This window comes from Malaclemys terrapin, chromosome 1, assembly GCF_027887155.1.
Source record: "Malaclemys terrapin pileata isolate rMalTer1 chromosome 1, rMalTer1.hap1, whole genome shotgun sequence".
Lineage (NCBI taxonomy): Eukaryota > Metazoa > Chordata > Testudines > Emydidae > Malaclemys > Malaclemys terrapin.
Window position 1 is genome coordinate 2,589,560 of NC_071505.1, and position 27,012 is coordinate 2,616,571.

The following is a 27,012-nucleotide window of genomic DNA, read 5'->3' on the forward strand; positions in this document are numbered from 1 at the left end:
CAATGTCGAATAGAGGGGAATGATCACGTCCCTCAATCTGCTGGCAATGCCCCTACTTATACAGCCCAAAATGCCGTTAGCCTTCTTGGCAACAAGGGCACACTGTTGACTCATATCCAGCTTCTCATCCACTATAACCCTAGGTCCTTTTCTGCAGAACTGCTACCTAGCCATTCGGTCCCTAGTCTGTAACAGTGCATGGGATTCTTCCGTCCTAAGTGCAGGACTCTGCACTTATCCTTGTTGAACCTCATCAGGTTTCTTTTGACCCAATCCACTAATTTGTCTAGGTCCCTCTGTATCCTATCCCTACCCTCCAGCGTATCCTATCCCTACCCAACCACTCCTCCCAGTTTAGTGTCATCTGCAAACTTGCTGAGAGTGCAGTCCACGCCATCCTCCAGATCATTAATGAAGATATTGAACAAAACCGGCCCCAGGACCGACCTTTGGGGCACTCCGCTTGAAACCGGCTGCCAACTAGACATGGAGCCGTTGATCACTAGCCGCTGAGCCCGACGATCTAGCCTGCTTTCTATCCACCTTATAGTCCATTCATCCAGCCCATACTTCTTTAACTTGCTGGCAAGAATACTGTGGGAGACCATATCAAAAGCTCTGCTAAAGTCAAGGAATAACACATCCACTGCTTTCCCCTCATCCACAGAGCCAGTTATCTCATCATAGAAGGCAATTAGGTTAGTCAGGCACGACTTCCCCTTCGTGAATCCATGCTGACTGTTCCTGAACACTTTCCTCTGCTCTAAGTGTTTCATAATTGATTCCTTGAGGACCTGCTCCATGATTTTTCCAGGGACTGAGGTGAGGCTGACTGGCCTGTAGTTCCTCGGATCCTCCTTCTTCCCTTTTTTAAAGATGGGCACTACATTAGCCTTTTTCCAGTCATTCGGGACCTCCCCCGATCACCATGAGTTTTCAAAGATAATGGCCAATGGCTCTGCAATCTCACCCGCCAACTCCTTTAGCACCCTCAGATGCAGCGCATCCGGCCCCATGGACTTGTGCTTGTCCAGTTTTTCTAAATAGTCCCGAACCACTTCTTTCGCCACACAGGGCTGGTCACCTCCTCCCATAAGAACATAAGAACATAAGAACAGCCGTACCGGGTCAGACCAAAGGTCCATCTAGCCCAGCATCCTGTCTACCGACAGTGGCCAATGCCAGGTGTCCCAGAGGGAGTGGACCAACGGACAATGATCAAGTGATCTCTCTCCTGCCATCCATCTCCATCCTCTGAAAAACAGAGGCTAGGGACACCATTCCTTACCCATCCTGGCTAATAGCCATTAATGGACTTAACCACCATGAATTTATCCAGTTCTCTTTTAAACGCTGTTATAGTCCTAGCCTTCACAACCTCCTCAGGTAAGGAGTTCCACAAGTTGACTGTGCGCTGAGTGAAGAAGAACTTCCTTGTATTTGTTTTAAACCTGCTGCCTATTAATTTCATTTGGGGACCCCTAGTTCTTGTATTATGGGAATAAGTAAATAACTTTTCCTTATCCACTTTCTCCACATCACTCATGATTTTATATACCTCTATCATATCCCCCCTTAGTCTCCTCTTTTCCAAGCCGAAGAGTCCTAGCCTCTTTAATCTCTCCTCATATGGGACCCTGTCCAAACCCCTAATCATTTTAGTTGCCCTTTTCTGAACCTTTTCTAGTGCCAGTATATCTTTTTTGAGATGAGGAGACCACATCCGTACGCAGTATTCGAGATGTGGGCGTACCATCGATTTATATAAGGGCAATAATATATTCTCAGTCTTATTCTCTATCCCCTTTTTAATGATCCCTAACATCCTGTTTGCTTTTTTGACCGCCTCTGCACACTGCGCAGACATCTTCAGAGAACTATCCACGATGACTCCAAGATCTTTTTCCTGATTTGTTGTAGCTAAATTAGCCCCCATCATATTGTATGTATAGTTGGGGTTATTTTTTCCAATGTGCATTACTTTACATTTATCCACATTAAATTTCATTTGCCATTTTGTTGCCCAATCACTTAGTTTTGTGAGATCTTTTTGAAGTTCATCACAGTCTGCTTTGGTCTTAACTATCTTGAGCAGTTTAGTATCATCTGCAAACTTTGCCACCTCACTGTTTACCCTTTTCTCCAGATCATTTATAAATAAGTTAATAGGATTGGTCCGAGGACTGACCCTTGGTGAACACCACTAGTTACCCCTCTCCATTCTGAGAATTTACCATTAATTCCTACCCTTTGTTCCCGGTCTTTTAATCAGTTCTCAATCCATGAAAGGACCTTTCCTTTTATCCCATGACAACTTACTTTACATAAGAGCCTTTGGTGAGGGACCTTGTCAAAGGCTTTCTGGAAATCTAAGTACACTATGTCCATCTGATCCCCCCTGTCCACATGTTTGTTGACCCCTTCAAAGAACACTAATAGATTAGTAAGACATGATTTCCCTTTAGAGAAACCATGTTGACTATTGCTCAACAGTTTTTCTATGTGTCTGGCAATTTTATTCTTAACTATTGTTTCGACTAATTTGCCTGGTACAGACGTTAGACTTACCGGTCTGTAATTGCCGGGATCACCTCTAGAGCCCTTTTTAAATATTGGTGTTACATTAGCTATCTTCCAGTCATTGGGTACAGAAGCCGATTTAAAGGACAGGTTACAAACCCTAGTTAATAGTGCCGCAATTTCAAGTTTGAGTTCTTTCAGAACTCTTGGGTGAATGCCGTCTGGTCCCGCTGACTTGTTAATGTTAAGTTTATCAATTAATTCCAAAACCTCCTCTAGTGACACTTCAATCTGTGACAGTTCCTCAGATTTGTCACCTACAAAAGCCGGCTCAGGTTTGGGAATCTCCCTAACATCCTCAGCCGTGAAGACTGAAGCAAAGAATTCTTTTAGTTTCTCCGCAATGACTTTATCGTCTTTAAGCGCTCCTTTTGTATCTCGATCATCAAGGGGCCCCACTGGTTGTTTAGCAGGCTTCCTGCTTCTGATGTACTTAAAAAACATTTTGTTATTACCTTTGGAGTTTTTGGCTAGCCGTTCTTCAACTCCTCTTCGCCTTTTCTTAGCGTTTATGCTCCTTTCTATTTGCCTCACTAGGATTTGACTTCCACTTTTTAAAGGAAGTCTTTTTATCTCTCACTGCTTCTTTTACGTGGTTGTTAAGCCACGGTGCCTAGTGCAGCAGTCTGGGAGCTGACCTTGTTCATGAAGACAGAGGCAAAAAAATAATTGAGTACATTTAGCTTTTTCCACATCCTCTGTCATTAAGTTGCCTCCCTCATTCAGTAAGGGGCCCACACTTTCCTTGACTTTCTTCTTGTTGCTAACATACCTGAAGAAACCCTTCTTGTTACTCTTAACATCTCTTGCTAACTGCAACTCCAAGTGTGATTTGGCCTTCCTGATTTCACTCCTGCATGCCTGAGCAATATTTTTATACTCCTCCCTGGTCATTTGTCCAATCTTCCACTTCTTGTAAGCTGCTTTTTTGCGTTTAAGATCAGCAAGGATTTCACTGTTAAGCCAAGCTGGTCGCTTGCTGTATTTACTATTCTTTCTGCACATCGGGATGTTTTTTTCCTGAAACCTCAGTAAGGATTCTTTAAAATACAGCCAACTCTCTTGGACTCCTTTCCCCCCATGGGTTCTTGGTAAGGCAACTCCCATCTTTTCATGTACTGTGTATGTGTATACCTGCCTACTGTATTTTACACTCCATGCATCTGATGAAGTGGGTTATAGCCCACAAAAGCTTATGCCCAAATAAATTGGTTAGTCTCTAAGGTGCCAGAAGGACTCCTCGTTGTTTTAACAAAAAGACAGTCCTTGCCCCTAAGCACTTACAATATAAGAGACGAGACAAGCGGTGGAGACAGATGGGGGGAGCACAAGGAAACAGTGAGACAATACTGGTCAGCATTATAGGTCATGGTCTTTGCACGCCTAGACAATGGCATAGTGGCTGCCCGGCCAGTCCAGCAACATATGGGAAAGGAGAGACTCCTCTGTACCTTTCTCCATCTAGAATTCCCAGAGGCACTCGCTAGTGACTTCCTCGCTATCTGCCAGGAGGGTGCCGCTCCGGTCTCCTCGCATGTAGTACCCATTGGGGGCTAGCACGGCCAGGACGTTACTCCCTTGGATCTCCAGACAAAAGTTCAAAGCAAACTTCCCCCACGTCCTGAAGGTGCCATCTGAGCTCAGAGACCAAAAGCTCCTGCCGCAGGCTGGGGAAGGAAGGAGAGCTGGTGATAGCTCAGGGGTGCGCGAGCAGGTCCTTGCTACCGTTCCACCCCCAGGCACGCAGGCCCTGGGCGAGGATTCGCCGAAGAGACCAAGGGGCAATCCTGATTACACTGGGTTTGTAGGTTAGAGCGAGGTCACCAAACTCACATTCACGCCCCAACCAGCCTGGATACTCAACGCTCGTCTTCACCAGCGAATCCCATTTACTCTTGGCCAAGCTATGCACTTTTCTCCTCCCGCTGGGTCCCCTCTTGGAGCCCTGGGCAGTGCTCCAGAGCCAACCGGCTCATTGCCTTAATCACCAACATTTCCATGGGGCGCCTGATGCCCCTGCAACGGCTCGAGTGAGGTCTGCTCCCCCCACCCCCCCGTGATGAGCCAAACATGCTGACTCTGCATCCCCTGCCAGGCCGAGGAGTAAGGACCCAAACTCCACCCCTCTGCTTGGCAAAGGGCTGGTGCCATCCGTCTGCCTCCAGCTGGGAGGGCTGCCTCTAATCTCGGCCCAAGAAGGTGCCCGGAGGCGAATACCCTCCACCCTGCACTCTTGCTTTCCCAGCAGTCTCTGCCTCCGGGGCTGCAGATCTGGTGAGACGGGGAGGGGGCAGCTGGAGCATACAGCAATAGGAGCCTACAGCTTGCTTCCCTCCCCAGCCGACATGCCCCACCCTGGCTACTGCTGCCGCCCCCCTTACCATGCAGCACTGACCTGCTCTGCCCTCATGGCTGGTCCAGGTCGAGCTGGAGAGCACAGGTGGGTGGGGCTGAGGTCGGGTTCATGTGGGCCCCATTTGCCCTGAGGCAGAGCCGGGCTCAGCACCCAGGGGCCAGGGCTCCCTTACCTTGGAAGTGGTAAATGCCCGGCTTGCAGGGCAGCAGCTCAATGCAGTCGGGGTCCACCAGGTTGCACTGCAGGACGTCATGGCAGGCCGAGCTCCCCACGTAGCCGTACTTGCCGCGCAGCACCAGGAAGGAGCGGTTGGCCAGGCGCACTCCAAAGGCCTCACCAGGCCCTGCGGGAGGGGAGAGGTGACAGAGGCAGGTCAGCGGTGTGACGTTACACCCCATATTCTTCATGGAAATATGGTGATGATATGAATATGGCATAACTAAGATGTGTTTTATGCAAGATGGGTCATGTGGGGTATCATTGGAAAGGTTCTGATTTACTGAATGTGGTTATCCAATTTGTAGGCATGTATCTTTTCTGTATCTAAAGTGAGGGGTATGGACTATGTAACAGTTACAATTGGGTGTGTATTTGGGAGACACCCACCAGACAACAGGCCATCAGCTTTGATGGGCCACTCGGAAGAAACAACAAGACTGTGAAGATACTAATCTCTCTCCTTCCTGGGAGGCGTCCTGGGATGTAGCTGTGACACTACCAGGTCCGGTGGTCTTGTCACCGGATACTAAACATTACTGGGGACTTCTTGTAACTTTCCACTAAAAGGGAGGGAGGGGGGTCAAATTTGGGAAACAAAAGATTCCCACCTTATGTAAATCCTATTTCAGGGTGGGGAGGAGGGCAAACGGGGCTCTACTCCATGGCCTGTCTGCCCAAGAAGAAAGACGCCTAAAGACACCTGAAGGGAAGGCGGGGGGGGGGGGGGGAGTCCAGACTGAGACTGGGGTCCAGTCTGAAAAGAGATATAACTGGAACTCTGAACCACAGAAACTTTGCAACCTGCCTAAAATAACATTTAGGGTAAGAAATCACATTTCGTAACCTGTTTCTTGAGTGTATTAAGCTTAGCTTGAGGATTTTGTTCTATTTGCTCAGTAATCTGCTTTGTTTTGTTTGTTATCTCTTAAACTCACTTAAAATCTGCCTTTTATAGTGAATAAATTTGTTTGGTTTATTATTAAACAGAGCTTGTGCAATTTCTAACTGCGGGGGGGGGGCAAGAAGTTGTGCATCTATCTCTTCACATTGAGGGAGAGGGTGAATTTTATGAGTCTGCGCTGTGCAGATCTTTCTATACAGTGCAAGACAGTATTATTTTGGTTTATCCCCAAAAAGGGGGGTGCACGTGAGTCCTCTCACACAGAGCTGACATCGGTCTGTTTCTGCAGCACGGTGTGGCCCTACCTGTGTGTGCCCTGCAAGGGGCCAGAGAACCTAAGGAGAGGGACCCCAGGGGCTCAGTGAAACCCCAGTACATCAGGTGGCATCCCAAAGGGGGTCTAGCCCATCCCAAGTGGCTCTGACACACGAGCTCTTCCTTGTCTTCCCGTGCAGGGGGAGAGGCCTGGGGGTGCACCGTGGGCTGGGAGATGAGTTGAGGAGAGTATCGGCCACTTGAGCTGTTGCAGCCCAGATGTTTCATGCAGCGGTGGGAGGGGGAAGTGAGAGGAGAGGGCGACAGCCACTTGTTACATGAGCGCCTCCTGCTGGTAGAGCCACCGAGGGGAGCTGGCATCAGCTGCCCATACAGGGCTGCCCAAGTGTGGAGACACGGGATTAGCAGGGTGGGGTCTCAGACCAGGGGCAAGGAGGACACTCAGCTCTGGATGCTGACTTATGGGGCTTGTCCTCCCAGTGACGGCCTCTGAACCCAAATTTCACTCACTAAGAATTAAAAGTTCTCCTTGCAATGGTCTCTCTCGCTCCCTGAGGTGCTAGGGGCAGGGCGGAGGCAGCACGCTGAGCCCCTAGGAAGGGAGCGAGACCCTCATCTGTGACCCCTCCCGGAGGGGAGGTGATGGGCCCCTCAGAGAAATGCCACCCGCTCTCAGAGCAAGGTGGGTGGGGGCATATCGGGTAGCTGAGAGACAAGGAGGATGTTGGTGTGAGTGCAGCTGGGTGGGTCCAGAGGCGCCTGGCAGGGAGGCCTAAGAACGCACACCCCTCCCCACACGGGAGAGGCAACAAGTCCTGAAGTCTCAGCCAAGAGCCACAGAGATGCCAAGGGGCTGCATTGCTCAGCTGTTGGCAGGTTCCTAGGGGTCCCCTCACCCATTCACCTTACCTGGGTGCATAGCACTGGCCACCACTAGCCCAACGGGCATGGTGCTCAGGTACCGGCCATTGAAAGCTTGCAGGAAGATTTTCCCACAATGCCACAGGGCACGGAAGTTGGTCTCTGGCTCCAGGCGTCTCCCATTTGCCACTATGCTCTTGAATTTTCTCTGCAGGGAAGGGAAGGGAAGGAAAGAGGTCAGCTCCTGCCAGCTGGTGCCAGGGTGTCCTTCCTACCAGTGCCCTGCCCCGGGAAGTCAGGAGATCCAGGGCTCCACTCTCAACAAGAGCAGGAGGAGGTTCCCGGGGGATCTGTTGGAGGTAGTTTACATCTTAAAGAAACAACATGAATCCTGGCGATACTGCCTTGTATATCCATGTCTCTATTACATGGAATTATCCCTTGTGGCTCATTAAGGGACTATTATAATATCGTGTAAATTGATGGGACGCCCTCCCCTGGAATAGTGTGTTCAGTTCCGGTCCCCTAGAAATAGACGGGGTCCAGAGACAAGCAACAAAACGGTGAGCAAAGCGCCCACTGATTCAGTGGCAGGCTCAGGCTCTCTGGGCCGACAGCGTCGCTCAACGAGCCGGGAGAGGGTTCACTCACCTGGGCCAGGTAGCGGTTGTTAACTGTTTTTAGCTGCACCGCCTTGGTGTCAGGATCGAATTCGTAGTGGAACACTGACTTTGGGGTCACTTTGTCTGAGCCGGCATACACTTCCATGTCTGCACAGAAGGGGAGAAAATCAGGCCATGTCAAGCCAAATGCACTCAGACACGGCATTGTCCGTTGGCTCAGGGTGGATTTGAGATTCGGTTCCCAAATTACAGCAGTTCCTAGAGCTCCCAGTCAGGGATCGGGGCCCCAGCAGTCTATGCTCTCGTTGTTGTATCTTGATTTTTTAAAAACACGAATGAATTTATCCTCCCAACACCCCGGGGAGGGACGGGGGAGGGGAATTCCCATTTCACATGTGGGGAACTGAAGCACGGAGATTAACGCCCAAAGTGTCAACTGATTGTGGGTGCCCAAACTGAGATGCTGGGGGCTTGATTCTTCAGTGTGCATCGCAGTTTATGTCTCCAGCTGCTGTGAGCACTCAGCCCTTCTGCAAATCAGACCCCTGGTGTCTCAAGTGGGGAACGCAGAAAATGACGAACACGCAGCGGCTGCCTGAAAAACCTTGGTTTAAGTGACTTGCCCAGCATCACGCAGGAACTCTGTGTCAAGGCAGGGCCAGAAACCAACTCGTTAGAGTGGCATTCAGCTCTGCCTTAATCCTGAGAGCATCCGTTCCCATCTTTCAGTCCCCGGCCTTACAAACCTACACACGTCCCACAGAGACGACCGGGACCTGCCGATAGCGCGGGGACAGAGTGAGGGCAGCAGCTTCAGCAGGTGTTACTGAGCATGCTCAGTCCGTGTGAGGATGCTTAGTACGAGCCACGCAGCAAATCTGGAGGGGCAAGAGACCCCACGTGCCCCCCTCAACCATTGCCGCTGCCTTCCAATGTCTGCAGCACTGATTCACCCCCGAGCACAGGCCAGGCTGTGCACTGAATGAGGCAGGGGTCCCGTGGGGAAAAAAGTAGGTGACCATGTAACTCAAGTCTATCATAAGAATATAAGAACGGCCACACTGGTCAGACCAAAGGTCCATCTAGTCCAGTGGCCAATGCCAGGTGCTTAAGAAGGAATGACGAGAACAGGTCATCATCAAGTGATTATCATACCCCATATGCACATTATGGTTGCACAGACCAGCTCAATTCTGGCATTTCCTAACTCTGAGTGCTCTATTTTGCTCACCTTTAATGTAGGTTTTTTGGATGTAACTTTCCACGTTTAAAAAGAAAGAACATAAAACATTTCAAAACAAACATTCCATCGTGTAGCAATAAGTCGATCCCCAGGGTTGGGAATCTTTAGATCCACAGCACAGACCTCCACTGGAGCTCGCTGAGTGACTACTGAGAAAACAGCAGTGATAGGTTGTTATCTTCCATATGGACCTGCCACTCTAGGGGGCTGGAGACACAGTTGGCCCATGGGTTTCACAGCTATTTGCTGACAGCAGAGGAATGTTGACACTCAGGAATAATGGGTTCACCTCCAGGTTCCACAGGGGCGTGTGCTTTAGCGGCCACAGACCCTTCTGCCCCTGTCCCCACCACTCTCTTTCTGTCCTCTGCTGCTCCATCCCCACCCTCCCCAACTCCTGTCTCTCTCCACCTAGCTTCTATCCCTCCCCCTGCCTCTTCTTCTGCACACCCCTCCCACACTGCTCCTATTCTCCCTTCCTGCTGGGCTCTTCCCCTGCACCTCCCAGTCCTGCAACTCTTCCTTCCCCTGCCCCCCCCCATCCCTGTATTTGAGTCAGGCAGCTTCCTCCTTCTCCTCCTCCTCACTGCCAGGTCCCCAGTCGGGGGGCGGTGGGAGGATTTGAGAGCAAAGGGGAGATAGTCTCTCTGCTTGCAGTTCCAGTGCCCAGTGGCACAGCAGCCCCCAGCACTGAGGAGCAGCAAATGGCAGGGAAAGTCCTGCTCAGGCTGTAGCCCATAAGCTAAATTCATTAATAGACTAACCTATAGGATAAGGGCACGCTCAGTCGCTCTGTGCGGGTCATGCATGCACAGTCTGGTCACACACACGAGCTGTGAGGGGCTGGAGCATGCTCAGTGTATAAGGAATATTCAGAGAATTTAGCTGCTAAACTCTAACAAGTCTGTACTGGGCATACAGGAACTGAGATATTTCAGAGGGTCAGAATTTGGCCAAATTTGGGCACATTTTTATCGGGACAGCAAAAGGCACTTCCCTGATAACTAGGTGATGCCTCCTGTCAATTTTAAAGTCCCTGCTCCAAAGCATGGAGGTGATGGAGCAGTACTGCCCACCTCAAGTGTTCAAAAAGGGTTGGACCTCGAAAAATCATAACATTGGCTTTAAAGTCATGAGACTTAAAAATAGCAACATATGGATTCTTTTTACTTGCCTACCGCTGTCATCATCTTTAGGGTAGGGTTACCATCCGTCCGGGTTTCCCCGGACATGTCCGGCTTTTTCAGTGTTAAATGGCCGTCCGGGGGGAGATTTCTAATCAAGTAGAAATGTCCGGGATTTCCCCCTTCCCCTCCTGCGGAGTGCGGCGCGGCTGATTGGACGCCTGGCCTGATTGAAAGCCGCTCGCAGCCACTAGGGCCTCTAGCAGCCAGAGTCCCTCCCCCTCCCCCGCTCCCTCCTCCCCCACAGAGCAGCGCGGCTGTGTTTGATTCCACGTGGAGCCTGTATTTCTCCCTCTGCCGGGTGAGTGGGGGGAGCAGGGCAGGCGGTGGCGGTGTGTGTGTGTAGAGGCTGCAGGGGCAGGGCAGGCAGGGGGCGCAGAGGCTGCAGGGCGAGTGGGGAGCACGGGGTGCAGAGGCTGCAGGGTGAGGAGGAGCAGGGCAGGCAAGGGCATAGAGGCTGCAGGGACTGCAGGGCGAGTGGGGAGCAGGGGGCACAGAGGCTGCAGGGGCGGAGGGGTGCAGAGGCTGCAGGGTGAGGAGGAGCAGGGCAGGCAAGGGCATAGGGGCTGCGGGGCAAGTGGGGAGCAGGGAAGCACTTAGCAACCCCCAACCAAGATCAGAGCGGGAGGGAGGAGGGGGAATGCGGGGTGCTCAGAGGAGGGGGCAAAGTTGGGGCAGGGACTTTGGGGATGGGGTTGGAATGGGGGCGGAGAAGGGGTGGGGTTGGGGCAGGGCCGGGGGCGGGACTGTGGCCCCGTGGAGTGTCCTCTTTTTTAAATGTTTGAATATAGTAACCCTACTTTAGGGTTCACATTTTAACCAGGTGGGCTAAAAACTTCCTTTAAAAAAAAAAAAGAAAGAAAGCTGAGGTTTTCCCCAATCACATGCCTCCAGGAACTGGGGCTTTAAAAAAAGCAGCAAAAAATGGCAAAACTCACAGTTAAGTTGCAGGAGTTGGCAACCTTGCGAGAGCTTCTCGACGAAGCAGTTTTAAGGGGTTTTGTAAGGCTGGCAAAACAACCCACGTCCCCCTAGCCTCGGTCACAGAAACAGCTGAGCCAGTTTATCTGCAACTTCCCAAAAGAAGAGTTTCGCCCGAGGCAGACTCCTGGCATGGGAAATCTCAGCTCAGACTCTGTAAGTGTGGTGAGGTTATAATACCCTGCTTGCCGTTACTTATTGTGGAAAGTGTTAGTCAGCTTTCACTGTAAGCGTTACATGCCCCACTGTCTCTGCTCTGCCTATTACTGTCTTTTAAAGTGTTGAGTGCTGGTTATTGCTAGATCTGATGAGCAAGCCCTGTATGTATCCTCAAAACAGGTACCACATGGGCAGTGGCCAGACAAGCTCCCCCCGCACTACTCTGCCAAGGTATACAGCCCTGTCCTGGAGAGATCGCTGTAGAGAAGAGCAGGGAGATCCCTCTTCATGGCCTATTCAATCCTCCGTCCCTGCTAAGGACAGCAATGGGGTGCCACTGATGCTGGTGGGTTTTTGTGATGTAGGCACACGTCCCATTCTGAGACATCCCACCACCACCCCTGCTCACTCCCGCCCACCCCATTTCATGTGATGCCCTCTCATGGGTGTTTGGCCCCTGGTAACAGCTTTGCCATGGTTGGGATGTGAACGGGTGTGTGGACTCTCGCTGTGTGGCTCCGTACCCCAGCTATCCTGCACCCCGAAATAATCCTATTAAAAAGTGAACCACCTAGATTCTACCCCAGCTTATCCTCTGTGCAACCTTACTGCAGTCAGGGGTGGGCTTCACAGGGCAAAGGCAGGGCAGAACTTGTCCAAAGAACTGTCAGTCAAGGGGGCATGTCCTGGGATCCTTCAGCTGGGCCCTCCACACATGCTCAGACTGGAAAATGGAAGTTACTTGCCACATATGATGGACACGTATCTCTTGGCCTTAGTTTTCAGACTGACCCATTGCGGACACCTCTTTATAACGAACCACTCTTCCTCCTCTTTGGGGTTGTCTCCCAGGCACAAACGCCCCCGTTTGCCCTGAGGGTACAGGACAAACCCATCTTGGTCGCTCAGGAAAGCCAGGCACCTGGGCTTGAGGTTTAAGTTGAAGGCCGTCTGTGCAGAGGGTTTCTTGGCTAGCTTCTCTGCTCTGGAGACGTACTTGTGGCTGGAGGTCTCCAGGTGGTACATCCCGTTCCTGAACCGTAGCACGAAGCCGCACTCTTCCAGGTAAGGCACTGGGGTGTCGACCCACACCCTATCCAGGACTGCATCGGCTCGGGCGTAGCATCGGTGGGTGGGGTTGTACAGCACGATGTGGACGTGCATGGCCAGCTGGGGCAGCCACTTGTGGTAGGAGGATGGGCTCTGGGAAACGCAGAAAACATCCTCCCCGTCGGATTCCAGGTACTTCTTGCTGTCCAACAACTGGAGAGTCCACTTGCCGCTGTGATGGAGCTCCAGCAGGAACTGGCTTTGCTGGACGGATGCTGGCTTCCCGCACCGGACTGATCCATCAGGATCCACTACGAGATAGCGGCCCTGATGGCCCAGCAGCTCCACCACTGTCTGCTTCCCCTGCTTCATGGTGACCTGCAGCTCCCAGATCTGTGAGGAAGCAATGAGACAGAGTCAGCTGATTAGCTCTGGCCATGAGCTGTGACCTGACATGCCCACTGTTTCTAACCTGTCTCCAGGTGTCTGCAGTGCCAGTGACCCACCAGGGTCATCCCACTGCCCCGATTGCTAAGTGTTCTTCCTAGGACCCAGTGCAAACGTCGCCTTCCAGAGCTCCATGCCACTCGCTCCTTGCCCCACCATCGCCAGAGACAGTGAGCAATCCCCTCCTTTGGAGGTGCAAGCCCTGTCATTCCCAGAACACAAATACAGCTCCCTCTGCCTCTCACTCACACACACACACGTACGCACAGCACCATGCACCCCCTCCCTGGGAGGCTGCTGGCGGCTTCTCCTTTCTGTACAATAAAAACCACTCTGCATCTCCAGGGCCCTTCACAGCTAGGACCCCAAATAGCTCCCAGATCTCGCTGTGCCCTGTAACCTCCCCACATGCCACCCTGCCCAAACAGCCAGCCACTTCTACGGTCTAACTCCCTCCAAGCGTTCTGCCTGTTCTCCCCCACCCCTCGGTGAAACGCTGGCCCCTTGCTGCCTCTGGAACTGTCTGTCTGCTGTGCTCCCAGTCTGACGCCCAGCTGAGCAGTTAGCCAGCTCCCTCCTCAATGCCAGCCCTTCTCACCCTTCCATGTCTCCCCCACCTCTCTGCGGCACGTTCCCAACACCAGAGTTTGGGATGCTGCGAGACAGCTGTACCTACATTGCCCCATTTAAAATTGAATGGCCCTGAACCATCGGCTTTCCCGTGCTAGTAGCCGGGCTTTCCTGGGAGACTCCTGGGTTAATTGCCATGAAACAGAAAGTGTCAAAGGGAACACAGATCAATGCAATGCAGATTGCTGGGGAGAGGCATGTGGTGGATGTCCCCGGGATCAGGTTAAGTCCCATCTTATTTAACAGGCTCATTAATAACCCAGAGAAGGCCATGGACCATGAATGACGTTAGCCAAGGTCAGTACATTCAGAGCTCAGGACAGAGTTAAAATACAAAGGGCCCTAATGAGGTGGAAGCCTGGGCAGGACTCACAGATGGAGCTAATCCAAAATCCAGCCCCGCAGTGGGAGAGGGGAACGTGGGAAACAGCATTGGCTAAAGAGACCTGTGGGACAGGAAGGAGCAAATGAGGGGTGAGTTTCCCATGTGCTGTTCCAGCAAAAAAAAGGCCAGCGCAGTTTGGGGGCTGCCTGTGGCGAGACATGGGACAGGGACGGGATAGTTCCTCCCTGCACCACTGGGGTACAGACACACCTGGAATACCGAGCACAGAGCTTGACACCTCAGTATCAGAAAGGGACTGACAGCTCAGGGGGAGTTTAGAGAAAAGCAACCAAAGGGAGCAGGAGCCGGAGCAGGGGAAGCCTGGGACACTTATTGCTAGACTGGACAAAGCAAACACAACCTGCCCCATCCCTCCCGGCTCTCACAAGGCCACAGTGGACAGCAGCAGCTGGATTTAGGGCAGCTGGCTGAAGCCACAGCCTAGGTGGACTGAAGTGATGCTGGTGGGGAGCTAGCAACCTGTTGAAGAATTTGCTAGTGCCATAAAATCACCCCCCATTGAGGGCGTCTGCTGTCAGGTCACCAAGATCTTGGCAGCCTTGGTGTCCCCTAGACTCTGCACTGCTCCTGGATGCACAAGTAGCCACGCCCATGGAAAACACCCTTATCCACCTGTGGCTGTGTGAGAGACTGTGCCCCCTGCTGCTGGATTTGGATTGGCCCCAATGGTCCCATGTTTGTGACCTCCCCTCAGCTTGGTTATTAGGAGCACAGGATTTGCCAGACTGGATCAGATGCCAGGGGTATCTAGCCCAATATCCTGTCTCTGACACCAGCCAGCCCCAGATGCTTCAGAGGAAGGTATAAGAACCCCGCAGTTGCAGACGTGGGATAATCTGCCCCGCCCCCCAGCCCTGCATATAGGTCTCATCTGGGTCATAGTATTATAGAATATCAGGGTTGAAAGGCACCTCAGGAGGTATCTAGTCCAACCCACTGCTCAAAGCAGGACCAATCCCCAATTAAATCACCCCAGCCAGGGCTTTGTCAAGCTGGGCCTTAAACACCTCTAAGGATGGAGATTCCACCACCTCCCTAGGTGACCCATTCCAGTGCTTCACCACCCTCCTAGTGAAATAGTGTTTCCTAATATCCAACCTAAACCTCCCCCACTGCAACTTGAGACCATTACTCCTTGTTCTGTCATCTGCCACCACTGAGAACAGCCGAGTTCCATCCTCTTTGGAACCCCCCTTTCAAGTAGTTGAAGGCTGCTATCAAATCTCCCCTCACTCTTCTCTTCTGCAGACTAAACAAGCCCAGTTCCCTCAGCTTCTCCTTGTAGGTCATGTGACCCAGCCCCCTGATCATTTTAGTTGCCCTCCGCTAGAATCTCTCCAATTTGTCCACATCCCTTCTGTAGTGGGGGGACCAAAACTGGACACAGTACTCCAGATGAGGCCTCACCAATGTCGAATAGAGGGGAACGATCATGTCTCTCGATCTGCTGGCAATGCTCCTACTAATACAGCCCAAAATGCCATTAGCCTTCTTGGCAACAAGGGCACACTGTTGACTCATATCCAGTTTCTCATCAACTGTAACCCCTAGGTCCTTTTCTGCAGAACTGCTGCCTAGCCAGTCGGTCCCTAGTCTGTAGCAGTGCATGGGATTCTTCCGTCCTAAGTGCAGGACTCTGCACTTGTCCTTGTTGAACCTCATCAGATTTCTTTTGGCCCAATCCTCCAATTTGTCTAGGTCACTGTGGACCTTATCCCTACCCTCCTCTCCCCCCAGTTTAGTGTCATCCATGAACTTGCTGAGGGTGCAATCTACTATCCCATCATCCAGATCATTAATGAAGATGTTGAACAAAACAGGCCCCAGGACCGACCCTTGGGGCACTCCGCTTGATACCAGCTGCCAACTAGACATCAAGCCGTTGATCCCGACGAGCCATTGAGCCCGACGATCTAGCCAACTTTCTACCCACCTTATAGTTCACTCATCCAATCCATACTTTTTTAACTTGCTGGCAAGAATACTGTGGGAGACCGTATCAAAAGCTTTGCTAAAGTCTAGGTAAATCACGTCCACTGCTTTCCCCATATCCACAAAGTCAGTTATCTCATCATAGAAGGCAAACAGGTTAGTCAGGCATGACTTGCCCTTGGTGAATCCATGGTCTCTTATAGTTGGAGACTGGTTTAAACCCTGAAACACAAGGTTTAATATCTCCTGCCAGAATTATTATTGTCATTAATTATGATAACTCTGGATAATCTTGTTATCCATATAAATGTCCAATCCATTTTGGAATCTTCTTAAGTTATTAGCCTCCAGGAATTTCTGTGGCAGTGAGTGCCACAGGTTAATGACCCCTGGTGTGAAAAGTATTTCCCTTTATCAGTTCTGAAATTTCCATCTTTGAATTTCATTGAGTGTCCCCTTGTCCTTGGGTTATGAGACAGAGAGAACAGAATCTCCCACTCTATACCTGGCTCAACCCTACAGCCATTTTAAATACGGGGACAGCTTTTGCTACCTTCCAGTCCTCTGGAATAGTCGCTGTCACTAATGAGAGATTAGGAACTTTTGGTAGCAGCTAACCTGCATCACACTTGAGCCCCTTTGTTGTAATTCCCTGTACTTAGGTGTGAAACCAACGACCTGAAGAAAGCTACAACTAGTTCAGAACACAGCAGCCTACCTGCTCAGCAACACAAACCACCAAGCGCCCATCACCCGGCAGGCCTCACTGAGAGCCCAGCCCCTCGTACTGTGGCCTCTGCATTGGCTCCCTGTCGGAGACTGGGTCACATTCGAGTGTTTGGTCCTCCCCTTCAAAGCCCTCCAAGCTCCCTGAGGCACCATCTCACCCTGCATGGCCATGGCCTCACCCCACAGCTACGTCCCACTGGAGCAAGAGAACCGTCAGCGCCACAGGTGCAGTAGGCGTGAGTGCGAGACAGGGCTTTCTCAGCTGTTGGCCCATGCAGCGGGAGCTTGCTCCGGGCAGAGAGCAGGATGGGTGCTGCTATAACAGGGTGATTAGCCCCTTTAAGACCCAGGGGCCAGCCGGCTCTGCTCAGTTATCAGACTCCACTGGGAAGGAAGTAAGGGATTACAAAAGCCAGCTGCTGGCTCAGTTGAGGAACGAGCTGAATCACCATTGGCTTCTCTGGTAGGGCTTGGAGAAGGTAATTCCCAGGCAGATGGCCTGGAGGAGGACCAAGGAGGTGTAGGAGGGAGATGGGCTCCTGAGGTAGCCCCTGAAGCAGGAGGGTCTGAGACGGTCAAAGGGGGGAACTATTTTGTGTTTGAGGTTTTTCCTGTGTTCTACACTGGGAGAATAAACCTGTATCTGGCAAAGACTCTGGGTGAGGCAGTGAGTCCTTCATGAGCCAGGAAGACAGGCCAGCAGCTACAGGCAGCTACCCCATTGGCTTCAGAGCACAATACAAAACCCATTTCTTCATCCTAACCTCCCTGTAGTAACACCAGCAATACAAAACAGGCTGGCAAAACACACCCCAATGAGAGAGCTCTCGTATGCATACTACAGAATTTTGGGAGGCTTTTAGAGGATATGTTAATAGACATCATATAAAAACCTGTCTAGATGGATAGATTGTACACTCGCACCCTGGCCTGCCATGGAGGTGGAGGTGGGGGTGACACAGACCAGACAGAACATTTCCACTGTCCTCAAGCTCTCTGCTTCTATAATAAAGATGACCAGCTTGTGATCTGATCACTGACTGGCACCAGAGCTGGCAGAAAATTGTTTTCCTGTCCTGCAAAAATGTCTAAGATCTCAGATATTTTTCCCACCCCAAATCAGGATGAAAGGTCAAAGTTTGAAAAAATGTTGTGAACCAAAAATAATTTTTAAAAAATTGATTTAGTCCAGTCAAAATGTTACATTTTGATAATTTCAAAATGTTTTTTATTTGATTAGGATCACTTATTTTTTAAAAGAAACGTGCTATAATTAGGTTACATTTCAAATTAAAAAGGTCATTTAGAACTGAACAAAATAAAATGTTTGTTTTGAAAATGCCAAAATGGGACCTTTTGACAAATTTTTAAAAAACATTGATTTTTTTCAAGTTGAGAAATGCATCAAAGACGACCCTTTTCCACACAAAGTTTTAATTTTGACCAAAAAAAGAAAATGTTTCCTTGACCAATTCCTGACTAGCTCTACTTGAGGCCATAGTTCAACTTCATATTTAAGATTCCTGTCCGAGGACCAGCATGTATCTGTCTCGATCCCGCATCCTCCACGGAGCTAGCACCTTCACAAGGCAAGCTCTGGCTGCACATGAATGCACCTCCCTCCTGCACAGAAGCAGGATCTGGGCCTTGCATACATCTACTCCCCACACAAGAACAGGAGGCAGCTGGCTTTCTGCTGAATAAGGTGATAGGGAACAGCCAGCATGGATTTGTAAAGAACAAATCGTGTCAAACCAATCTGATAGCTTTCTTCGATAGGATAACGAGTCTTGTGGATAAGGGAGAAGCTATGGATGTGGTATACCTAGACTTTAGTAAGGCATTTGATACGGTCTTGCATGATATTCTTATCGATAAACTAGGCAAATACAATTTAGATGGGGCTACTATAAGGTGGGTGCATAACTGGCTGGATAACCGTACTCAGAGAGTTGTTATTAATGGTTCCCAATCCTGCTGGAAAGGCATAACAAGTGGGGTTCCTCAGGGGTCTGTTTTGGGACCAGCTCTGTTCAATATCTTCATTAACGACTTAGATATTGGCATAGAAAGTACGCTTATTAAGTTTGCGGATGATATCAAACTGGGAGGGATTGCAACTGCTTTGGAGGACAGGGTCATAATTCAAAATGATCTGGACAAATTGGAGAAATGGTCTGAGTTAAACAGGATGAAGTTTAACAAAGACAAATGCAAAGTGCTCCACTTAGGAAGGAACAATCAGTTTCACACATACAGAATGGGAAGAGACTGTCTAGGAAGGAGTATGGCAGAAAGGGATCTAGGGGTTATAGTGGACCACAGGCTAAATATGAGTCAACAGTGTGATGCTGTTGCAAAAAAAGCAAATGTGATTCTGAGATATATTAACAGGTGTGTTGTGAGCAAGACACGAGAAGTCATTCTTCCGCTCTACTCTGCTCTCGTTAGGCCTCAGCTGGAGTATTGTGTCCAGTTCTGGGCACCGCATTTCAAGAAAGATGTGGAGAAATTGGAAAGGGTCCAGAGAAGAGCAACAAGAATGATTAAAGGTCTTGAGAACATGACCTATGAATGAAGGCTGAAAGAATTGGGTTTGTTTAGTTTGGAAAAGAGAAGACTGAGAGGGGACATGATAGTTTTCAGGTATCTAAAAGGGTGTCATAAGGAGGAGGGAGAAAACTTGTTCACCTTAGCCTCTAAGGATAGAACCAGAAGCAATGGGTTTAAACTGCAGCAAGGGAGGTCTAGGTTGGACATTAGGAAAAAGTTCCTAACTGTCAGGGTGGTTAAACACTGGAATAAATTGCCTAGGGAGGTTGTGGAATCTCCATCTCTGGAGATATTTAAGAGTAGGTTAGATAAATGTCTATCAGGGATGGTCTAGACAGTATTTGGTCCTGCCATGCAGGCAGGGGACTGGACTCGATGACCTCTCGAGGTCCCTTCCAGTCCTAGAATCTATGAATCTATGAATTGCTGGCACAAGACTAGTGAATATTGGAGGCGCTCCCTGTCTGAGGAGTGGATGTGTGCAGAGTGAACGTGTAACCCAGTGTAGGAATTAAATGGTGCTTGATCCACAGGAATTAACTGTTCCTTGGGGATGGACGAAGGCCAATGAAGGTGATGCCACTGTCACTGCCTAGGCTCTCATGGAGAACCAGGATTCTGGGGGATGCCCCGGTCACTGCATGTGCCCCCACCTCAATCTGGGACCATGCTGGTGCCCAGCGGGCGGAGTGCTTGGCTGGAGGAGCACTATGGGAAACCTGCTCTGGAAAGCGATATCCCATAGGGCAGCATTTCCCAAATGCGGCCACCGTGGCCACATGTGGCCACCAGGGGTTTTTCCTGTGGCCGCGACAGCATCTTGTGCAGAGATGGGGGTGGTGGCAAAGCAGCAGCTCCTCCCTACAGCACCCAGGGGCTCCAGGGGCAGGCTTCAGTCCACCTCCCCGGTTCAGCCATGGGACTCCGGCGGTGGGCTTCAGCCCTCCACCCCACCCCTCCCAGCCTCAGCTGCAGGGCTCCACCCCCTCCCATCTCCAGCTGTGGGGCTCTGGCTCTGGGCTTCAGCAGGGCTGGCCTTACAGGCTCTGTGGTCAAGAGGCAAGAAGTGGGGTGAGCCTAGGGGGAGAGGCCATGGAAGGGAGCCTGGGGCAATGGTGCGGGGCCAGGGGAAGGCAGCGGGGGCCAGAGGCACCAAAATACAACTGTACATTATTTTTATTATTGGGTCTGCACACACGGAAAAAAAAAAAGCAACATAAATCAATTACAATGATTTGGATGTGTCTATGTGTATATTTATTTTGTTTTTCCTAAAGCTAATTCAGAATTTTAGGAAAATTTGTCAGGGCGGCCACCAGCAAGAGTTGGAGGCTGCACTCCGAGGCCACCAAACAATGTGTTGTGAGAGCCCCCGCATAGGGAGTGTAAAGGAATGCTAACCTGTATGGGATATTCGGCCACTGGAGGGCGCGGTGTGCAACAGTCCTTACCTGGGCTAACCTAAGCCACACCTGGCAGCCCATTAAAGGATCCTCCAGTGACCCATCTTGTCTCTCTCTACATTGGGAACTCTGTCACCAGGCCGTGTCTGGTTCAAGAGCCTGCCCTGAAGCCTACCATGCACAAGCAATACATGACACGGTGTCAGAAGTACCAGCAGTCCAACTGATGCCAGAGGACAACAAGAACCAGCAACAAAGGATGCAAACAGAAGAAGAAAAAGCAACAACAGTTGCAGGCATCAGTGGCTCTACTGGGTCTAGAATGGTCCTTGGCTCCTCCAACAGCCTATGTGACATCACAATCCCTCAGCGGTGACAGCCAGAAGCCCTGGGAGCAGTGTGCCATCTTAATTCCCTGCTCTGGAAGCAGCCAGGGTGGTGAGGAACAGAGCCATCCAGACACGCTGCAAACACCTCCCTGAACGGGGGCTCTTGGCTAGTCTGCTCCTGTGCCTGGCACCTCTCCCAGCCGCTGGCCATCATCTGCTGAGAACTGACCGACTCCAATCCAGACAGCTGGAGAGCTCTGCAGAGCCGGCCGGTGGAACGCAGGGACCTGCTGGGAGAGGTGGCGATGGACAATGGGCCCAGCTCAGATTGAGGAGCGTATAACATCCTGGTGAGAGTGACAAGGGCTGGCCCTAGATAAAATGGTGCCCCAGGTGAGACGTGTCTTCGGCATTCCGCCTCCATTTGTTAAACTTTTGAATACTAATTTTTTATTGCATTTGTAGCCCATTTCACGACTCTGATGCATGATTTGCATGCATGATTTATCCCTGTCATATAAGATGATACATTTGCAGGCTAGGATCTGTAAATTGGTATTTATTCATACCATGTATAAGCAAATTTTTAAAAATAGTTTCCACTAAGCTTATAGAAACTTTTTAATTTTAAGATTAACTGAAAGGTACTAACATCAAGAACTGGAACTGTGCACCCACGTTGGGCGGACCAGCACTAAATAGTGGTACAGTAGGTGACAGCCTTAGAATGTTACCCTAGTGCTTTAGTTCAAAAAGTCGCTTTTCTCACCTTTGCCCTCGTGAACTGAAGCACAGCATCAGAGAGTCGCTACTTACACTCTTCAAGACTTAAAACACAAGTACACTTTCACAATACCACAGCTGGGCTCTACTGGCGACGCCCCGCCCCTTAGATACCTGCCAGGGCGTGACTGACAACATTCTGGGAGGTTCGAGGAAAAGGTAGTTCTCGGAAAGTCTGGAGGGTTCCACGAGATCCAGAACATTCTAGGAGGTTAGTGAAAAATGAATCCACCCACGGAATACCTGAAACATGTTACCTCAAACATTCTATCTTCCCTTTTGGCCCTAACAACAGGCAGTCGCTGCCCCTAAATCCGGCCCTGAGAGAGAGAGACGCAGGCTCAGTTTGCATCATGGTGAGAAAAATGCTCGAGGGAGCGATTTGTGATGGTCAATGTTAAGAAATAGGGCCCTGAGCTGAACCCCAGCCAAGCCACAGGGAGCCTCTTACCGCCAATGAGCCCTAGGTGTGCCCAGTGTAGCTCTGCTGATGGCGAGGGGAGGGGAAAACTCCCTGAGTGTCTGAGAGGGGTAAACACGGGGAGCAGGGACTGCTTGGTGGGAACTGCTCATTTGCCAAGCTGGGGGGGAAGGGGCTATGGGAAAACAGGAGCCCTAATGGGGTGAGAGCAGGAAAGGGACCAATGGGGCTGAATCTCAGGGGCCATTTGCTCATGGTGAACAGTATTTGGCTGTGGGATAATCTCCCAGGAAAGGGGCAGGAGCCCTATGGCTTGGGGCCTTTGGCAGGAGACAGCTCTGGGGACTAGGCTGCAGGGCACAGCCCCGCACTTGCCTCGCGGAGTGGGGGACAGAGACTCGGATAGGCCCTAAGCTCTATATTGAGGCAGGGCTAGGTGCTCCCCTAGCCCAGACATGCCTGGAGTTCAAGCCTCACTGCTCTCGGTGCACTGATGGGGCTAGCGTTCCTCGTACCAGCCAGGTGGGACTCCTGGGTCCGCTCCCCAGCCCCAGCCTCTCACTCTGCAACCCAGTGGCCTGCAGCTTAGAGCTCTGCACTAAACCACATGGGAAACGCAGCTTCCATTTCTGCCCCTTCCCCCCTGCCCCAGCTGCACCACTGCGAGACCCTGCTTCGAGCTGCTTTATAACCTTGCCAAGTTTCACCCATGTGGGATGACATTTTCCGTGCAGTGTGTCCATCTCTGGCTGAAATGTTGTTAAAAAATTCACCCAGAACGGGTTAGCCATTTCCATGAACAGGCTAGGACAAAATGCGCTGTTTTGCCCATATTAAAAACACTCTGGCAACTTTTGTTTTTAATGCTGTAGCTTTAAAATCTACTCAAATGTGACCAAGCTCTAAGCCTTTGAGGCTGAGCAGGACTTTCCCTGCAATGGCAGCTCTGGGCTGTTCCCGGCAGTGCAGGGTTCAGGTCCAGCCATGTGGACTATGAGCAGGGGGAGGCTGGCTTCCCAGTGCTCTCAATGACCCGCCTGCTGGCCCAGATAGTGTAGAGGAGGAAGCCCTCTGATTTGAATGCAGAGGGGACAAGAGGAGGACCTGCAGGTGGGTTATGGGGGAAGTAGACTAAGACAAGAAGCCCAAGGGTGTGGCAGATTGGGAATGGAGGCTGGGGTGGGGGGAGATCGGGACTGGCTGCGCTGGAATGAGAAGCCTAAGGAGTGGGGACTGGGACTGGGGAGGTGAACAGAGTCGGGGAAAGACAAGACTGCGAAAAGGATGGGTTGGAGGGGACAGGACAGAAGGGGTCACGCTTGCGGGGGAAATGAGCAGCAGACTCGGTGCCCACTAAAGCACACTCCCCTCCAGAGCCTGGTTTGGAACCCACGAGCCCTGAGTCTCACCATCCCTCTGCTGGGAGCAAATATTTGTGTGCATCTCATCCCCTCTCGTGCTGGGCCACACAGAGGATGACAACCTTCTACTGCTACCCGTTACTACATTAACTCAAGTGGCAGGGGGCTGTTTAGAGTAGTGGTTCCCAAACTGGGGTTTGTGAACCCCTAGGCGTTCACAAAATGTTACAGGGGGTTCTCGGGAAAAAATTTCCTAGTGGTGGACAGAGCTGTCCCTAGGGACCCTGGGTAGCATGGGGCCAGCAGCCCGGAGCTCCTGGACTTCCAAGAGCTAAGCAGATCAAAGCAAGCCTATCTATCACACTGAGGAGATTTAAACTCCAAGACTCCTTATAAGAAATGGAAAGGGAGGTGGATATTTTTTGCTGTTTTTAAAATTAAATAGGCAGCTAGTATTGTTTTTAAAATTATTATGAAGAACAAGTTTAAGCTTTGTTGTAATGTGCGTTGTTGGCCTGGACGGCTCAAGACCTGAATGCTTGTGTAGGAGGAACTCTTTGGGTTGGCTTCTTAAATACCTTCCTGCTGTTTCACATCTGATACTCCTTGATGAAACATAGGAGCCTTGTCTTATAACAGACTTATTCAAAGTGATACAAGCTACGAAAATGAGATCTTGGAAGAGTGTTGCTGTTTTCATAATGTAAGAAAAATCCTGTCATGCTAAATAATAATTAATAATAAATTGTGTGTAATAAGCCTGTGATAAAAATATTTTATATTTCCAAGATCACTGCTTTTATAATTTATACTCAGGTGAAGGAGAAAATCCCTGGAAATATTCATTTTTAGGAGGGGGTTCACGAGACTTGACATTTTAGTGAAAGGGGTTCACAGGTTGTTAAAGTCTGAGAATCACTGGTTTAGAGCAGTGGTCCCCAACCTTTTTTGTCTGGGGGGCGCCAGAGGATGAGCCACCGCAGACCGTGGCCGGCGGACGAGCATCCGCCGAATGCTGCCGAGAAGCGGCAACGTCAATAGGCGTCACCGCCGACATGCCGCCCACAAGCAGCGTCATCCAGAGGCGTTGCCGGCGGCATTTCGAAAATCGGCAGCATGTCGGCGGCGACGCCTCTGGATGACGCTGCTTGTCGGCGGCATTTCGGCAGATGCTCGTCCACCGGCCAGGACGCGGGTGCACAGATGCCCCAGCAGGCGCTATGGCGCCGGCGGGCACCGCGTTGGGGACCACTGGTTTAGAGGATTTAAAGGTTCCAACCCCGCTGATGACCCGTCTGGGTGTCAGTATGATGCTATGTGATGGAATTTCAGTTTTTTTTCAGTTGGGTTCTTTAAAAACATAGGAAATTACAAAAACACCTGTGTGAACAGACCATTAGTAAGGTTGGAACATCAAGCACTCGAAAGTCAGAGCTTGTGCAACCTCAGTTCAGCTTCTCGTGTGACTGGATTATATGTCTTCAACTGCATGATCACGTGCTATTTTTTCCACAGGATCCCTGCCTCTTCCTGCCAAAGTCTGCCCAGAGCTAGGATCAGTTAGTCCAGCCTGGCCCTGCTGTGCTTACATGCAGTCCCAGGGTGGGGGGAGGACCAGGCCCTGGGGCCAGCACCCCTTGGAGGCCTTTTCTAGGGATGCTGCAGCAATGGACATGCGTCTCGGCTTTTGTCTAGTGAGGCTGTTCAAGGAAGCAAGGGGGGCTGCAAATGGGATGAGGAGTTTGTCACGTCTCCTCCGCTCCTCTCCAGCCTCCCTGGCCCCCACATGGCCCTTCTCCAGCCCATGCATATCACAGCTGCCTGGGTTAAAACCCGTGTCTATCAATCTGCCCATATCTCTGCCCTCCATCCCCACCTCCACCTCACCCCACTTCCTCCAGTTCTCCCTTCTCCACTACATCCAGTTCAAGTTGCTTATCCTCCCCTTCCGGCCCATCACAGCTCTGCCACTCCTACCCATCACACAGCCCTGCTGCTCTGCCCAGGACACCAGCCTTGCTACCCCGCATCTCCGGCAACCACAGCTGCATTTCCGTCCGTGTCACCCCCCTTACATGTGGGACCCGCTCACCGAGCTGGCCTGCAAAGCCACCACTCTCCCCTCTGCAGAGTCCCTCCATGAGCCCCAGGCCTTCCAAGAAGCCTACAAGAAATTAGCTGTCAGCTTCCTTTCCTTCACTCCGTCATGCAGCGCACCAGCCCTCCACCGTGTAACCCTGCTAGCCCACTGATGTTACCGCCGTCTGCTCCCCCTTCCACCCCAATGCTCCCTCCGCAGGTCACCTCTGGAATTTGTCTGTAAACCTGCCAGGGAAGGATGGTGTCTCTCTACTTATCCTGTGAGGGGTTTAGCACCCCCTTGGGAGCCAATAACATTCAGGAGCTGGGAGCAGTTAGCATTGGGGGAGGGCACGCTACAGCAGCGTCCCTGCCCCTCCACTCTGAGGGCACCTCTCTGCCTTGGGGTGGATTATAACCACACTGCAATGGCCCACAGTGCCTAACCCGTGTGGAATTCGGCCATCCTGGCCTGCAGGGCGGGAACGCTCATCTCTGCAGGCGGAAGGCAGCGTCTCTGCCCGGCCAGGGCTGGGAACGGTGATCTCAGCAGCAATGCGCTCAGGCAGGAAGCAAAGCTCCCTGGTGCGCTCTGCTAGGAGAGGAGATGCACCCCCAGAAAAAAACCCTTCCTTGTGGAATCAAGATTCATGCGGGGGTGAGGGATAGAGGCTGAACCTCAGAGTCTTACGCTGTCACATCATGGGCCACCCGATGGGGGCGGCTCCAGGCCTGCGGGGAGCGCGGCTGGTTCTGCTCCAGGGACGGGTTGCAAATCTTTGGTATCACGGCGGATTTTTAGTGTCACTCACCTGCTTCTTGCCCAGTGAGTTTCCCAGGACAGTGACGCCATCCCCGTAGCATTCGCTGGTGAGGTAACTCCCAGCCCAGTTAATCAGCCCGACCTTCATGGCTCCACCGCAGGGCAGTGGCTTGTGACTGCCTGGTCCTGTGGGACATCAGTCCCGCACGCACCCCTGGCTGGATGACTCCGTCAGGCCCAGTTCAGCCCTAAGGTCACCTTCACAGGCCATCAGATCGCTCCCAAAGGCAGCCAGGAAGCAGGGAGGGCCATTGCACCCCCGTGAGTCACCTGGGCAGGGATCCCTGCCTACGTCCTGCCCCTGCAGGCCTGGCCTTTGTGACACGCACCTTACACCACAGCAGCTGGTGAGAGACTGCAAGTCCTGCCTAATAATGGGCTGGACCCCCTGTCTGCTGGAGTCAAGGGGGGACTTTCCATTGACTTCAGTGAGCACTGGGTCAGGTCCAACATGCACCCTTCTCGGGTGACGGTCCAACTCCCTTCCAAATCCCCCTTTCCCCTGGAGAAAACTAGCGGTGCAACCTCACTGAGCACCTGCACTTCCCCAGGCAACATCCCGCACAAAGCCAGCCCCAGGCCCTCTGGATCTCCCCACCACCTGGGCACCCAGCCCCCCAAGGGCCGGAGTTATTGCAGTGAGGGTGAAATGCTGGTAGAGAACAGCACGTTTCTCCTCTTCC

General features: G+C 51.3%; 1 protein-coding gene across 1 annotated transcript; it reads right to left on the minus strand.

Moving 5' to 3' along the window:
* Window positions 1–4,041: 4,041 nt before the first annotated feature.
* FSCN3 (fascin actin-bundling protein 3) lies at window positions 4,042–26,417 on the minus strand. Its single transcript, XM_054016139.1, has 6 exons — window positions 26,319–26,417; window positions 12,130–12,826; window positions 7,845–7,963; window positions 7,242–7,401; window positions 5,109–5,279; window positions 4,042–4,247 (listed from the first exon to the last, which is right to left on the minus strand). The coding sequence occupies exons 1-6, from the start codon at window positions 26,415–26,417 to the stop codon at window positions 4,042–4,044; spliced, it is 1,452 nt and encodes a 483-aa protein (XP_053872114.1).
* Between the last annotated feature and the right edge of the window lie 595 nt (window positions 26,418–27,012).